This window comes from Coturnix japonica, chromosome Z, assembly GCF_001577835.2.
Source record: "Coturnix japonica isolate 7356 chromosome Z, Coturnix japonica 2.1, whole genome shotgun sequence".
Taxonomy (NCBI): Eukaryota; Metazoa; Chordata; class Aves; order Galliformes; family Phasianidae; genus Coturnix; species Coturnix japonica.
In genome coordinates this window covers 48,476,057-48,489,429 of record NC_029547.1, presented here as the reverse complement: position 1 = coordinate 48,489,429, position 13,373 = coordinate 48,476,057, and the positions used below count along the sequence as shown (strand labels likewise).

The 13,373-nt window shown below is 44.4% G+C and overlaps 1 protein-coding gene across 7 annotated transcripts in view; it reads left to right on the top strand.

Moving 5' to 3' along the window:
* PSD3 (pleckstrin and Sec7 domain containing 3) overlaps positions 1 to 13,373 on the top strand; it is a 138,773-nt gene that overhangs the window by 102,048 nt on the left and 23,352 nt on the right. For 6 of the 7 annotated variants that reach the window (XR_004305693.1, XR_004305692.1, XM_032441494.1 and 3 more), the window contains one exon: positions 2,878 to 3,018. Coding sequence is in view for 5 of the 7 variants with exons in the window: in XM_032441494.1 (XP_032297385.1) it covers positions 2,878 to 3,018 (141 nt within the window). In the remaining 2 variants the exon portion in view is untranslated. Of the gene's footprint in view, positions 1 to 2,877; positions 12,500 to 13,373 lie in introns of those variants that run through there. The other variant, XM_032441493.1, reaches the window with a different exon arrangement.

The window sequence follows — 13,373 nt, the reverse complement described above, 5'->3', positions numbered from 1 at the left end:
ATTTGTAATGACTGATGGTAAACGAGGTGGTTGCCTTGATTTTGTGTGTGTGTGTGTATGTGTTTTCTGTCAATTTTATTTTTGAGAAGTATATCTCAGTTACCTTTGTACAAAGCAGAACCAGTATAGCACAGGAAACAAAAGATATCTTCTTCCCTAGTGAGAACCTTGAACAGGTTCAGTCTGCATGATTCAGATGTGTGATCAGCACTGCAAGAATGCCCGTCTAAGCTGGCAAATGGAGATACTGACTTCAATTGTGTGTGCAAGATGGTAATTCAGGGTGTTCCTGTGTAATGCTGCATTACCCACATATTTGACACAGATTTCACTGGGCGTACTGAGCAATCAGTTCAACAGTTTGTAGGGAAAACAAAAAGAAAAGTGAGCTATCTGAACATTCAGAATGGGAGCTTTCCACCAGTTTTGGAATTTCATCACCTTCCCTTCTGAACAGAGTGCTGTCAATGTCATACAGGATCTGGTAGCAGACCTTGCTGCATGAGGTCCTTGCAATAGGACAAGAGGCAGGTGAGAGGTGGTATTTTATACTTGTCTCTGTCAGGCAGAGCCTGCTCTCTGAGTACACCTTTCATCTGCATGTGAAGGGCCAGGCTGATAAATCCCCAGAAGCATCGCAGAAAGGACTTCTTAGTTCTCAAGGAAGCAACATGGTCCAATTAGGGAGGAAAAAGCCAAATTAATTTTGTTTAGGCCCTTGTAATTTCTCTTCATTCAACTGCCTCGGCTTCCATCATTCTTATTTCTGATGTGGTTCCTTATGTTGTTTCCTTGTGAGCAGATGTGACCAAGGAGTTGATTGTTCCTTGTTCAGGGATGTGTCTTCAAGCATTTCTCCCTACCTGGTGGCTTAGCTTGTGGAAACCAAGCAATGAGCATTTTCTCTTTGCATGTTGTCTGAAGAAGCTCTACTCCAGATGATGATTGTTCCGTATGGGAAATACATGAGCAAGAAATCTTCTTAGTGCTGTTAGGTGAGAGGTGAAGCTAGGAATTTGATGGATGGCTGCCTTATCTCTTCTTTACACGTGTTCAGGCTACATAGATAACCATTTTTAATTTTTGTGCCTTATTTTCGTGACAGAATTTTTTAGATTTTTTTTTTTTTTTTAAGGAAATTTCCACCAAATTGAATACTTACCTTCAAGTGTCAGAACATTAATAGAGCAAGTTTGGAGCTATAATCAAATGAGAAACTTGCAGGTGCATTGGTTAACTGATGCAGAAATGGCAAGCACACAATATCCAGCATGAAATGGCCACTGATGAAAGTGCAAGGCAGAAACTAGTCCTTGTCACCTAGTGGTGTTTAGTACACCAACAATAAGCAGAATTCAGTATGGTGGTAATGTCTCCCTCAGCCATGATGAATATTATACTGATACCAGCCTTAGAGCACTTTCTTGGCTTCTTTTTTTTGCAGTGATGTCCCATGCATTTTGCGATGAATCATCCATCAACCCAATGCATCGTCTGAATTCTGCTTGCTGTTTGTACATTTTCTTTTATATTGTATGACACATCTTATCTGCTTAATGTGTTTGTCTTTTGCATTGTGGAGCTAGAGCTCGAAATATGGAATTTTATAAGAATGCCTTTTTTTAATTTACTTTTTAGGTTTGTTCTGCCTGTGAGGTTTTGTTTATTCAGAGGGCTCTCTGGAAACACTGTCACAATCTCTTATGTTTTGCTCTTTATATTCTGCTCTTCAAAGTAGTTATCAAGCTTTTAGCCTTTCTGCCCTCAAATAGGTATTATTACCTGAACTTTTATTACAAATTGGAAGAATTTTCACTAAATGCTTTTTCCTTAGTCAGGAACATAACAGTTTGGCAGCTGTTTTCAGTGAAAATACTTACTCTCTCCTCTGTCCCCCAGCCCACTGAGGTCACCTTAATTACAATGCTTGCACCATTTCCTTAGTGGCGCTGTCAGGGTCAGATTATTGAACAAATGGCAAAAAATGGGTTGATCAGTTCTCAGCACCTCATGCCACAGGTAATGTGTTTGAGGCCTTGCTGTGACCTTTCATTAATCTACCTTCATATTATTGGTTGCCGAGGTGTTCTGTGCAGAAGGATGATGTAACAACAGAACAAAAGCTTCCCATTGGAAGGGGAAACTTCACTTCAAATGAGAATCCAGAGCTAGCAGGAATGGCTCATGGTAAAGTGAACTTCTCCCGTACCAAAAATAGAAATGTTTAGGCAAAAAGCAGCCTTTGTTGTTCATAATGTTGTCTTGTCAGGGGAGTATGTTCTGCTGCTCCCTCATCTAGTCCTTCTTCTCAAAGTCTCAAAGGTGACTAAGCCCATAGAGTCTGAACTTAGATGGGCCTGACTTTGGTTTCTGCGCCTTGGGCTACAGCCAGAAAAACAGGACCTACTGATGGGAATGGAGGGTTGCAAGGGACAGTTGTAGCCATGGGGATTTTTCTTGTCCCTTAGTTCATTTTGCCACACATTGTATCCATGTGTTTTTTTTTGAGCACACAATGTCTTGATATATATGGGGTGACTCAGCGCGGCTAAGGTCAGAAAGCTCCTTCTTGGTGTTGTTACTCAGAAATAACCATACATTCTAGCTAGCCGAGAGCCACCATTCATCAGACCGCTGGGATTTGTATGCTGCAGAACTGAGTGTTTTAAATTGCACAGCATTTCCTTGTGCACAGCCTGACCGAAATCCTTTTTGCGCAGTGCAATTTACATTAGCCACCATTGTTCGTATCCATATTAGACTCCTTACTTTCAACATCACTTTAAACTTGAAACTATTATGTTACCTAGTTGGTCTTTCAAATGTTTCTTCAGAATTTGTCATACACTGATTCAGCCCTTTCTTTTCATTTCCCAGAAAAATCGCTATGAGATTTACATTGGCCTCCTGAAAGAAGGGGTGAAGGAGCTGCTGAGCGGAGGAGAGAATGATGCGTCAGGACTGAAGAAATCCCACTCGAGTACATCGCTCAATCAGGAGTCTCCAGTTAGTGCCAAGGTGAAACGCAGTGTCTCAGAGAGGAAGGACTACAGGCCAGAAACACCCAGCATTAAGCAGAAGGTCACTTAGGGTGGAAATGACAACTAGGGGAACAGCCATGCAGCAAAGTACCGGTGGTCAAATTTTTTCCATTTAATAACCTGTCATACATAAAAATAAGTGCATCTGCCTGAATGGGGTGTTAGTGACATTTTCTATTGTATATTTTGCTGTTTCTGTGCAGATTGTGGGAGATGTCTTTGCTCCTGCTTTGCTTTGCTCTGTTAATTTATCATTTAGCAATTGAAGCATCGGGACTTTTTTGTGTTCTGTTACTAAAGGAGCTGGGGGAAGGGTAGAGCGCTGTGACGTATATTCTGTCTCTTCCCCATTTATCTCCTCCCATCGGCACGTGGCTTTCATCTCTCAAGTCACTTGTCACTTTATTTACGTGGTGGGTGGGAAAAATAACTGGACAAATGCTGCAGCTTTGCGAATATGAGCTGTAGCTGTGAGAAATTTGTACAAACAGGCAGCTGCAGAGGGCTGGATAGAGTCTAGGATACTGGGAACAGTGGTTTCCTGACAGGGCAGAGCATGTTGGTACTGGTAATTAGCAATGGGTGCTGTGGTAAATAGCCACTGTTGCTTATTGTTATTGAATTGACTCTGGACCCATGAATGCAAAGGACTGCAACCTGGAAATCTCTGACAATGCTGGGATGACAGCATTGGAATCATTTGTTTGCTTCTTTCCAAGCAAAAAGTCTTCTTCTGAGTTAGCAGGCTGAGGGATGTCGAAACCTGTGCTGTCTCTGTGTTCAGGGAGATGAGAAATTACCAAGTTGGAATGAACCACTGTGTTGTGGTGGTGGCTACTGTAGATGTCAACCATTAGCAGTGTGTTCTAAAGACAAAGGGCCTCTGTGTAGTTTTTAACTATACACTCTCACTTAGCTGCTATATAGAGCCTTATGATACATTGTCTCCTGATGCTCCACTTTCCAGGAGTTTCCTTGTTGGTACGTGTGGATGTATGCAATATCTCTGACAGTGACAGAGTACTTTGCCCTTTCTCTTCAGGAAAGGGTTTTCCTCAGCAGTTGATTTTTCTGTTTTAGCTGATATACAGGTCAGAGAGGCTGGGGCCAACTGGAGAATGGCATAGACCTGTTCTCACACAGGGCCAGGGTTTGATGCTGTCCTGCCTACTCTGTGCTGGAGGCTGGCACAAGGCAGCGTGACTGACAGATCTTACCCTTCACCTGCCAGTTGCCAGCTCACGTTGCAGTTCCAGCACATCCTGTTTCAGGCTTTCAGAAGGAAGTAGAGGCTGGGGAGAGGCCACCACAGGTAGAGCTTTCCATGCTTCAAAACTGTTTGGCCCACAGATCCTTGCAGTATTTGGCAGCCTTGAGTACAGAAATGATTCAAAAATCACTTGTCTGCTTCCCAGCCTCTGTTGCCTTATGGAAGCAAGATCAGTGGTTTGCCTGGTACTGTACTCTGTGGGTTTTAATGTCTGATTTGACACTGTCTTGCTGGGTGAGCTCAGACAAGTCTTTCCCTCTTTGCCTCACCCTTTCCATGTACAGAATAGTATAACCATTCTGGCCCTTTCCACAAACCATCCTGAGAGGTGAGTTTGAGGCCAGCTGAGAAATGTTGATCGCTGGTGTTTTTGCTATGCCTGGCACAGGGCAGCCGTCCTGATGGATGTAATTCTTAATGTATAGAGAAACGTCAAGATCAATGCAAGGACTGTTTAGAAATGTGCTGTTATTTTCAGCCCAAATAATGTAGGGTCACACATCAAGAAAAATTACCATCTGATTGGATGTGCATTCTGCCAGACTTCCCAAAGTGTCCAAGTCAATTAGACTAACTTATTGAACTGCTGGTTCCATGGACAGAAAAGGGAACAATTAAAGACTGAAGGACCTTAACAGGTGCCACTTGACTTCCCTCCCTGAGTGAGTACCACTGTGCTTTCCTAGTGTGCTCACTATTGGCTGTAACTGAGATGACATGCCCTTAGATGCTTCAACACCTCCTGGTGCTGAAGCACATCAATCCCTGCAGTTACAGCCTGGCAGCGAAACCAGATGGGACCGATTCCATGTGTGATGATGCATTTGCAAGACACATGTGTGATGTGCACATTTGGCATTTGCCACTGAGTGTGGTTGCTCCATGCAAGGAGTCAGGAGGTCAGCGTCTAGCCCTGGCAATGTCTGTAAAAACTGCAGTCCTGAATAGAAACTGTCAGCGCTTGTTTAGTGCTATGGCTGTAGAAGTTATGTATGTTTATGGTAGAGCATGTTTTTAGTCCTCTTGCTGAAGAAAGGGGAAAACTGAAAACTGGAGACGGAGGAACAGAGTGCAGCGTGCTGCACTGGGAGATTCACTGTGTGACAATGCGTATTGGAGAGGATTGTTTGTATGTATTGTATCTGGTAGGTGAACAGCTCATGGTGGATGGGGGGGGGGGAGGATCAAAGCCAGGAGGAGATCCCTGCAGCTGTTTGTCATACTCTGGTGGTTTAAAACAAACAGTAGAGAGGGAGGTAATGCTGAGAAGGGAAAAAAGACATATGGGAGATGCTGAATGCTTATTTGAGAAGAAAACTTGCCCAGCTGTAGATAGTGGCATTTCATAGAAAGCATGCAACAGAAATAGAAAAAAGGCACAGGTTTGTAAATGGGCCCTGCTTGACTTTCACAATGGGGTTGTCTGGGTGAGCTTTTCAAACACAGCCTGGAATATGCACAGCAAACCTCTTGTGAATACAGAGTGCATAGCTTTAAAAGGTGAAGAGGCGACATTTTAACATCTTTTTTTTTTTTTTTTTTTTTTTTTTTTTCCCTGAGCTTTTAAGATGTTGGCTGCTGTAGGCTGCGATTAAATTGCTGTGCTCAAAAAGAAATGATTCCTGTAAAATGCATTTCCCAGCTTTGACAGAGAAACTGGTTAATTCCTTTTCAAAGTCGTTGCAGAGGAGATGATTTGAAGCAATAGGAAAGACAAAAAGTGAACTGCAGAAATGATTTTTTTTTCAGTTTTTATTATTTAGTCTCCATTTCCAGGTATACTTGCAAGTGGGTTAGGGTGTAAGCTTTAAGTCTCATCTGTGCTTAGCAAATGCAGATTTTCACTGTATTTTTTAGTGATTAAACATTTGTTGAGCTTGGAGCACTCTTGGTGAGATTGTTGAGGCGTGCAGATTAGTTTGCTGAGAATCTGTCAGGTTCTGCTTGAGTTTTAATTAATGTCATTTTGCTCCATTGCTTTACAAATTCGAGGCATCCCAGGCACCCAAGTGAAAATGCACATTTCAGAGGCCAAGAGAAAAAGGAGATGCTGTCATGTAAGCCTAAGCCTCCTGGACTCCCTTAGGAACAGGATCATCTACTAAGCAGTACTCAGTTGCTTGCTATTCCCCCCTCCTCCCCCTCCCCTCTCCCCCAATGCTATTGTAAAGGATGGACACAGACTCTCAGGGGGCATCAGTGGTGTGTGTTGTTGGGTGGTACCACGGGAAGTCTGACTGGATGGCTTTGCATGGTATCAGTGCCCTGCCTCTTTTTGCTGAATGTTTGACCTCAGTGACTCAGGAGCTCCCATTGTAATATCTAAGAGTGTTCTGCTGAGTTCCAGCCTTCCCCTGGGGCCCCTGCATGCCTGGCTGCCCCCACCATGCATCTGATCTCAGTATGGCTTTCTGATGATGCTCATTATGAGCTGGAGTTACATGGGGCTTGTTTTGTGCCCTGTTCAGCACAGGTGGAGCTATGTCTAGATGCTCAGTGTTAAGACACTGCAGCACCAGCTCCTTCAGCTGCAACTGACAGACCACCACAAGCGTGTGTGTGAGTGAGCAGCCCCCAAGGCAGCCTTTGCGTTGGTGCATCCAGGGAGGCATCGTTCTTCCTTGCTGCAGCGTGCCGCCTGGAAACCGTCGCTCAGGCAAAGCCTCTGCCCACGTCTTGAGAGGGGGATGTGGAGAAGGGAGCAGGATTGGGCCAGCATCATTCCCTGAAGCACTGCTGGCTGCTCACTTACGTGGGCTCCTCTCCTGGCTGACGGAGGAGCAGCAGGAAGGTTTGGACTGGGCCTGGACATGACAGCAGAGAGGGGAGGGAGGGAAGGCATCTTTGTGCTTCTCCCTCCTCTCCTGCAACCGGAGGCAAGATACTCTCCCAAAGCTAAAATCGCCCTCTCCTTTGTAAGGCAGGAGGATGCTGAGATTTTTGTCGGCAGTGCTGTGAAAGGAAATCTCTGGGCCGGCTGTGTTTGTATGCGTCTTGCAGATAAATCACGCATGGACCAGTGAACATGACTGCAGCTTTTTAATCCAGTATTTATGTTGTGTCTTTAATTGATGTAGAGAGATAAGTCAGCCAGCAGGGTGATTAATGTAGCAGAGCTGTGGGGGAACACTGTTCAGCTGTGACGCCAACTCAGACACTTTTTCATCTATAGCCAGCCACTTGTAAATGGTTACCAGAAGCTTTCTAAGGGCTGTAACAGCTCATCCCTTAAGTGCTTTCTCCTTCATTCTGCCCACTCCCAGGATGCTGCCTGTCCAAATTTAGGGGCTCTTCTTGAGCGCAGTGTGCAGCAGAGCACCGCTTTGAGCAGGAGTTTGAGCTAACTGGCCTCCAGAGACTCTTCATGACCTGGATTGCACTGGTGCATTCTTGTATTGAGGCTGGTTGTCCATCCAGCTTGAAGCAGCCAAGCTTTTGGCTCACTCCAATGGGACTGGGCTCCCAGTTGATGATAGCAGTTGCTTTGGTGAGTAGGTGTCTGTGGCAGTGGAGAAAGTCAGTTGCAGCATGGTTATCATTGCCTTTCTGGAGCAATTGCACTGTGGTGTGCTTCTTGAAAGTGGAGATGGCTTTTTTCTGCAGACGGCTTGTAGCTTACAGTGTCTACATTCTCCAACCCTAAATCAATTTTGGCCTTATCACAGTTAGTCTGACAGCTCCTCCTCCTTTCTGTCAAGCTGCTTCTGTCTGTCATCTTAGCACCTCAGCTGCTTCTGTGTAACAGGTCTCTTTCCTTCCATGCTTGCAGAAATGTGGAAAATTTGACTGTCCCATCTTGCCTGGAGAAAACCTGCTCTGAAGCAGTGCTGCATTGAATAGATAACCCTTTGAGCAGTTTTCCCATTCTGCTCATTTGTAGCCTGTATTCCCAGCTACATTTATAGCTGGAAGGTGCGAGACAAGAGTTTCAGGCTCCTGTATTCCTCTTGTGTTGTGCTGCATGGATACAAGGTCCCCCTCCCACACTGAGACCAGACACTTGTGATGTTCCTAGTCACCTCTCTACAAATCTCAGAGGCAGAGGCAGCCTTCTGGGTGGAAACTTTGACATGCTCTTCTGCATGGATTTGGGGACTTTCCCAAATTCCAGGTCATAAATTTCAGGGAGCTGTGTGGGGAAAAAAAGAAAGAAAAAAAAGACACCATTTTCGATCTGTGTCCCCAAGCACAGAGAGAGAATGCCCAGAAATACCACCTTTGCAGAGGCAAAGGCAGTATAGACACCTTATCTGCAGCAATTTTCTAGATGGCTGCTTGTTGAAGCTTTACTCAGTGTGGATCTCCAGAAACTCTGGGGTGCCACATCTGCTCTGAAAGGGCAGTTCTGAAGTCCACACTTCACCAGTGTTGCCAGAGCATGATTGAAGCTCCTCAGCATGTGCTTCTGGTGTCAGCTGCCCAGGCTGCCAGGAAGGGCAAGCTGAAAAAGCTGTGTCAGAAATGTCTTTGAAATAAGTGATCTCTAGCTTATAGAGAGTGTTATTTATAGCATATATTTGTGCAGTTTGCCTTCGCTTCTCCTTGCTGAGCTCTCCCAGCAGCATAGGTATGGCTTAGTGAACTGCTCCACCTGGGGTTTCTGAGCATTTGCTCCAGGAAGAAGAGGCTTGTCCGCCTCCAGAGAAACTGTATTCCTCAAGCTACAGACCACTGCACGGGACCATTTCCCACATGGCTGATGTTACTGAAGACATTCAGAAAACCAGTGCCATCCTGCCCTCAGTGCCGGGGGAAATTAGAAATGCTGGCTTCCCTTTCCACATAAACTGTACTGCTTGGGAAACCGCCCTTGGTTTCTGTCATGGGCTGCATCTCTCCCTTGTGACTGCAGCAGCCTCATACTGGAGTGTCACTGCTTCATTGGGAAGAGGCTAATTTAAATGAGAGTTAGGAGGAGAGATGTGTCTCTTGCCCTGGAGAGATGTGTCTGGAAGCCCTCTGTGAAGGTCAGCTCTCCTGTTGGCAGCATCCAGCTCAACAGTGAAAGGAGGCCAGCTCAGCCCTGCCTGCACGTAGGTACCTTCCTCATTTGTTTTGTTAGCTGCATTGAAGCTTTATGTTAATTATTTATTAGATCACTTTCCTTAACAAGCCCAAACTACAGCTTTCCCAGAGGCTGTACTGTTGACCTGACTTTGCTGCTGTGGTCAAAAGGAGCAAATGTAGGCCAGCACAAAGTGCTTCTGTCATTCCCTTTGAGTAATGAAGTATTCTGTAAAAGTTATAAATTGTTAAACAGTAAGGGACCTACCATGGCATCTGCTGTTAAAGCTGTGCCAGGAATCATCTGGAGTGCATGCATAAGGTGTATTTGGCCTGAGGAAAAAGTACGTTTCTTGGCAATGCATGTTTTAGAAATGCCGCATATTACAAGAACATGAGTTTTCTCTGACATAAACCTTTGCAACTAGCAGCCTCTCTGCAGCAGTGGTCCTGTCTGTAATTCACCTATACTAGACCAGCACAGCAAGATGCATTTTGCTCAAGCAGACAGGGTTTCATCTTTGCCTTGGGCAATGTGAATATCCTTGTTTAACCACTTAGCAGCTAGCCAACTGCTATGGAGACATGTTGGATACAAAGTCCTTTGTCTTCCCAGAGCCTCTTGCTGGGAAAACGGTGATCTGCAGTTCCCTGTCTGTGCTGCTTCACAAGGCTCGTGCTATTGACAGTGATAGTCTTAAGTCACCTACACACTTAGGAATACTTGGTGCTCAGTGCTGTCAAGTTCAGAAAAACTGTAGGATGAGAACAGTGGTGGATTTTATTTTATTTTTGTTTTTTTAATGTGTACATATTCGTGACAACTATCCTCTTACTTGAGGCTAGGGTTATAACATGGATAAAAGAACAAAGTTTTCTGGCAGTTTGAAAACTTTAAAATCAATACTCTCTGTGTGAGGTACAATCTGAGGCTTACAGTACGTGGTGAATGTGTTTAAGTGATGCCTATAGATGTGTGTTTGTGTTCCATAGGTATAGTATGGCTTCTATGACTCAACACTCCAGAGCCTGCTGTTCTTTTCTGAGGCTTATTTTGGTCAAAGCACTTAAGAAGCTACCAACTTTGTTAGGATGCTTGTTCTAATTGTTCTCAAAATAAGTTAAAGAGTCATCAGAGCTTTTGCAGAGTTAGGCTATCCCTTGAGCCGTGCCTTGGTCTCCATTGTGTTGCCCACCAGGGGCTGTGTGTAGCTGAAAGCAAAGGCATATATCTGAGAGTCTAAGCAAGGATCACTGGGTTCTATTTTCTGCTAGCACAACACTGGGTTATCTCCCCATTTCTGTTAGCATATGTATCTACTTCTGAATCTACTTCTGAAAATCACACTCTGAAGATCAAATATACAGCTTTACTTCTGAAGTTGTTGACCTCACTCTGTGAAAATTCAGCAAAAGGGCCTCATGTCCAAAATCGTGTCCAAGCAGGACAGGTGCCTGTGATGTCTCCTTCAGACAGAGTCATACAGCAGTAGTGAGGGTTTCTTTCTGCGACTGTACAGATTTCAAGAGGAATGTTTTTTTCGTCAGTGGGGAGAAGAAGAGCAACAGGATTAAAATATCACTGTAAGGCTTCTTGCTTGACTCCCAAAGGTTTCCCTTGTGATATTTAAGGAACTTGTTAAGAAGTTGCTGGGCTAAGTAAAGGCATAAGGAAGTCCAGTGGATTTTCCCATTTGCTCTAGCTAGTGCAACACTAGGACTATCTGCATTATCCTAGGAAAGAAGGAGCAGAGCCAGAGGGTGGGATTCTTACCTGAAGTCATAGAACTCTTATCATGCTGTTAGCTAAAAGTATTTGAGCAGCCTTTGTGAAGTTATGTCTGTATGCTTCACTGGACCATGGTCAGAGTGTTAGTGTCTTGCAAGACTGAGATGCAAGTTGACTGCAGCGGAGGGTGAAATTAAGAGGGACATCCTCATCATCTTCCTTTGGATCAGTTGTAATCCTTTTCAGGCACCATACACTCCCTCGGGTTACTTGCTTCTCTTGGTGATGCAGAGAGATGATGCAGTTCAGAAAAAGCATCTAACTAACAGTTACTGTTGAATAGTACCCCGATGGGAACAGTAACCCTTGGCAGCAGTAGTGCAAAGACTGTCTTACACGTGCATACACGCACATGGTGGATCTCTTTTGTGCAGACCTAACTTTACTGGGCCTAAAAGCAGTCCTTGCAAGATCTTTCCTCTTGGTGGCTTCCTGTCCCTTTTGCCAAGTGTAGGAACCTTCTTTCTAATACTGTTCAACTCAGTTTACTCTCATCACTGACTCAATGGAGTGTTCTTCATGCGACACACTGGAGACGCAGTCCCGGTCTCACTGCTCTGTGGTACTTCTTGGCTCTGCTCTGAGGCAGCATTGAGGTAATCGCTATCTTTTCCAGCAGTGTGAAATTTTGCTGCTCTGACTCTTGGTGTGGTCCGGTTTGAGGCTGTCTTACCACCAGGGCACTCCTTCCTGTCCCTGGGTGCGTTCATTGCCAGAAAAGCACATTCCTCCTTGGTGGTCAGAGTCAGAGCTGTGCTGACTTAAATCCTGGTTCATGGGAGACATTTCCACGTGCTGCTGATGTCCACAAGGACTCAAACATGTATTGCTTATACAGAGATGGTTTCCTGAAGCAGAGTTGTCGCTCTTTTCTACAGGTACCACAGGATGCCCTCCCTTATTCTGCTTCATGTAACTGGTACTAGAATGATCATTTCCTGATAAATGAAGGCACTTAATCAGTCCTCTTCTCTGTGGAAGAAGGACTTCTGGGGATATTGTTATATCATTTAAAATAATATTTTGGAATTTAAGTTTACATTGCTTTATTTTTCACTTGAGGTGACTGTATATAAATATTTTCCTCTATTTTATCATTGCTGATAAAGTAAGCCTACGGTATACAGACAAATAATTTGCCTTTGATGTATTGAAACTGTGAGATATAAAGTAGAATTCTCTCTTGTGTCCATGTTCCTGACTATTACTCTGTTCCTCTGTGTTTTTATAATCTGGAATAAGTGTTGCTTACGGGCAACAGAGAGCCTGCAAGCTTCCCAATAATTTTTATGTAATTGAACTCAAGCAACCCTAGTGAAGGATCTCACATATGTATAATGATATATGTATATGTACAAACTTTAGAAAGAAATAAACCAAATGTATTTCATCTTCTGCAGTTGAATAGTTTCTTTTGGAGCCCTTACCTTTGCTTTGTATGCGTACGTACATGAAGGTGGTAATGGGGGCTCTTAGCAACCCCTAGCTGGGCTGACATGCCCAGGGAAAATGTGCATCCACCAGCTGGTACAGCCGTTCCCTGGAGCACCCTGTTTGCCTCTGGCAGTCAGCAGACTCCAAGTTTCAGGAGCTGGAGAGTGTGTGTACTGTGTACCTTACAGAAGCACAGTCTGGACCAGCATACCACTGGCATGGCGGAATGCATTGTGGCGCTACGCAGATGTACAGCAAACATTCCCTATCATAAGAATCTTGAGGAGACACGTGGTTGGGGCCAGCAGTAGTACATGCATGCTAGTCCTAAGTGAGCACAGCTCAAGCATCTCTCCTTGTATCTCTGCAAGAGGTGGCCTTACCTGTGGGCTGTTATAGAATGTGTAAGCCATGAAGTTACCTCCACTTAGCTGTGAAAAGACATCAGGAAGAAAAGTAAGTGATTAAAAATGGGTTTGTAAGCAGATGGATGGGTAGAGGGAGGCTGCAGTGATCACCAGATCAAAAATGACTTCAGCCATCTTGCAGAACACTTTGCTTGAGAGCAGGGTTGGAAATTGCTGATGGCCTAGTGAATGGAAGGAAACAAAGACCCATGACAGACAGAAAAGCAGGATGCTAAAGAAAAAGAGCACAGAAATACAGTTGGGAGTGGGTTCACCAGAGTGAAGGGAAGGAGACTGTACATTGCACAGAAAACAAATGATTTTGTGTTTGCTGTTCTTGCACTGGATGTGGCTCATTGTGGGAGCAGAGGAAGCTACTGAACGTGTAACAGGATACCTTCAATCACGGACTGGGCACAGAGAACCTT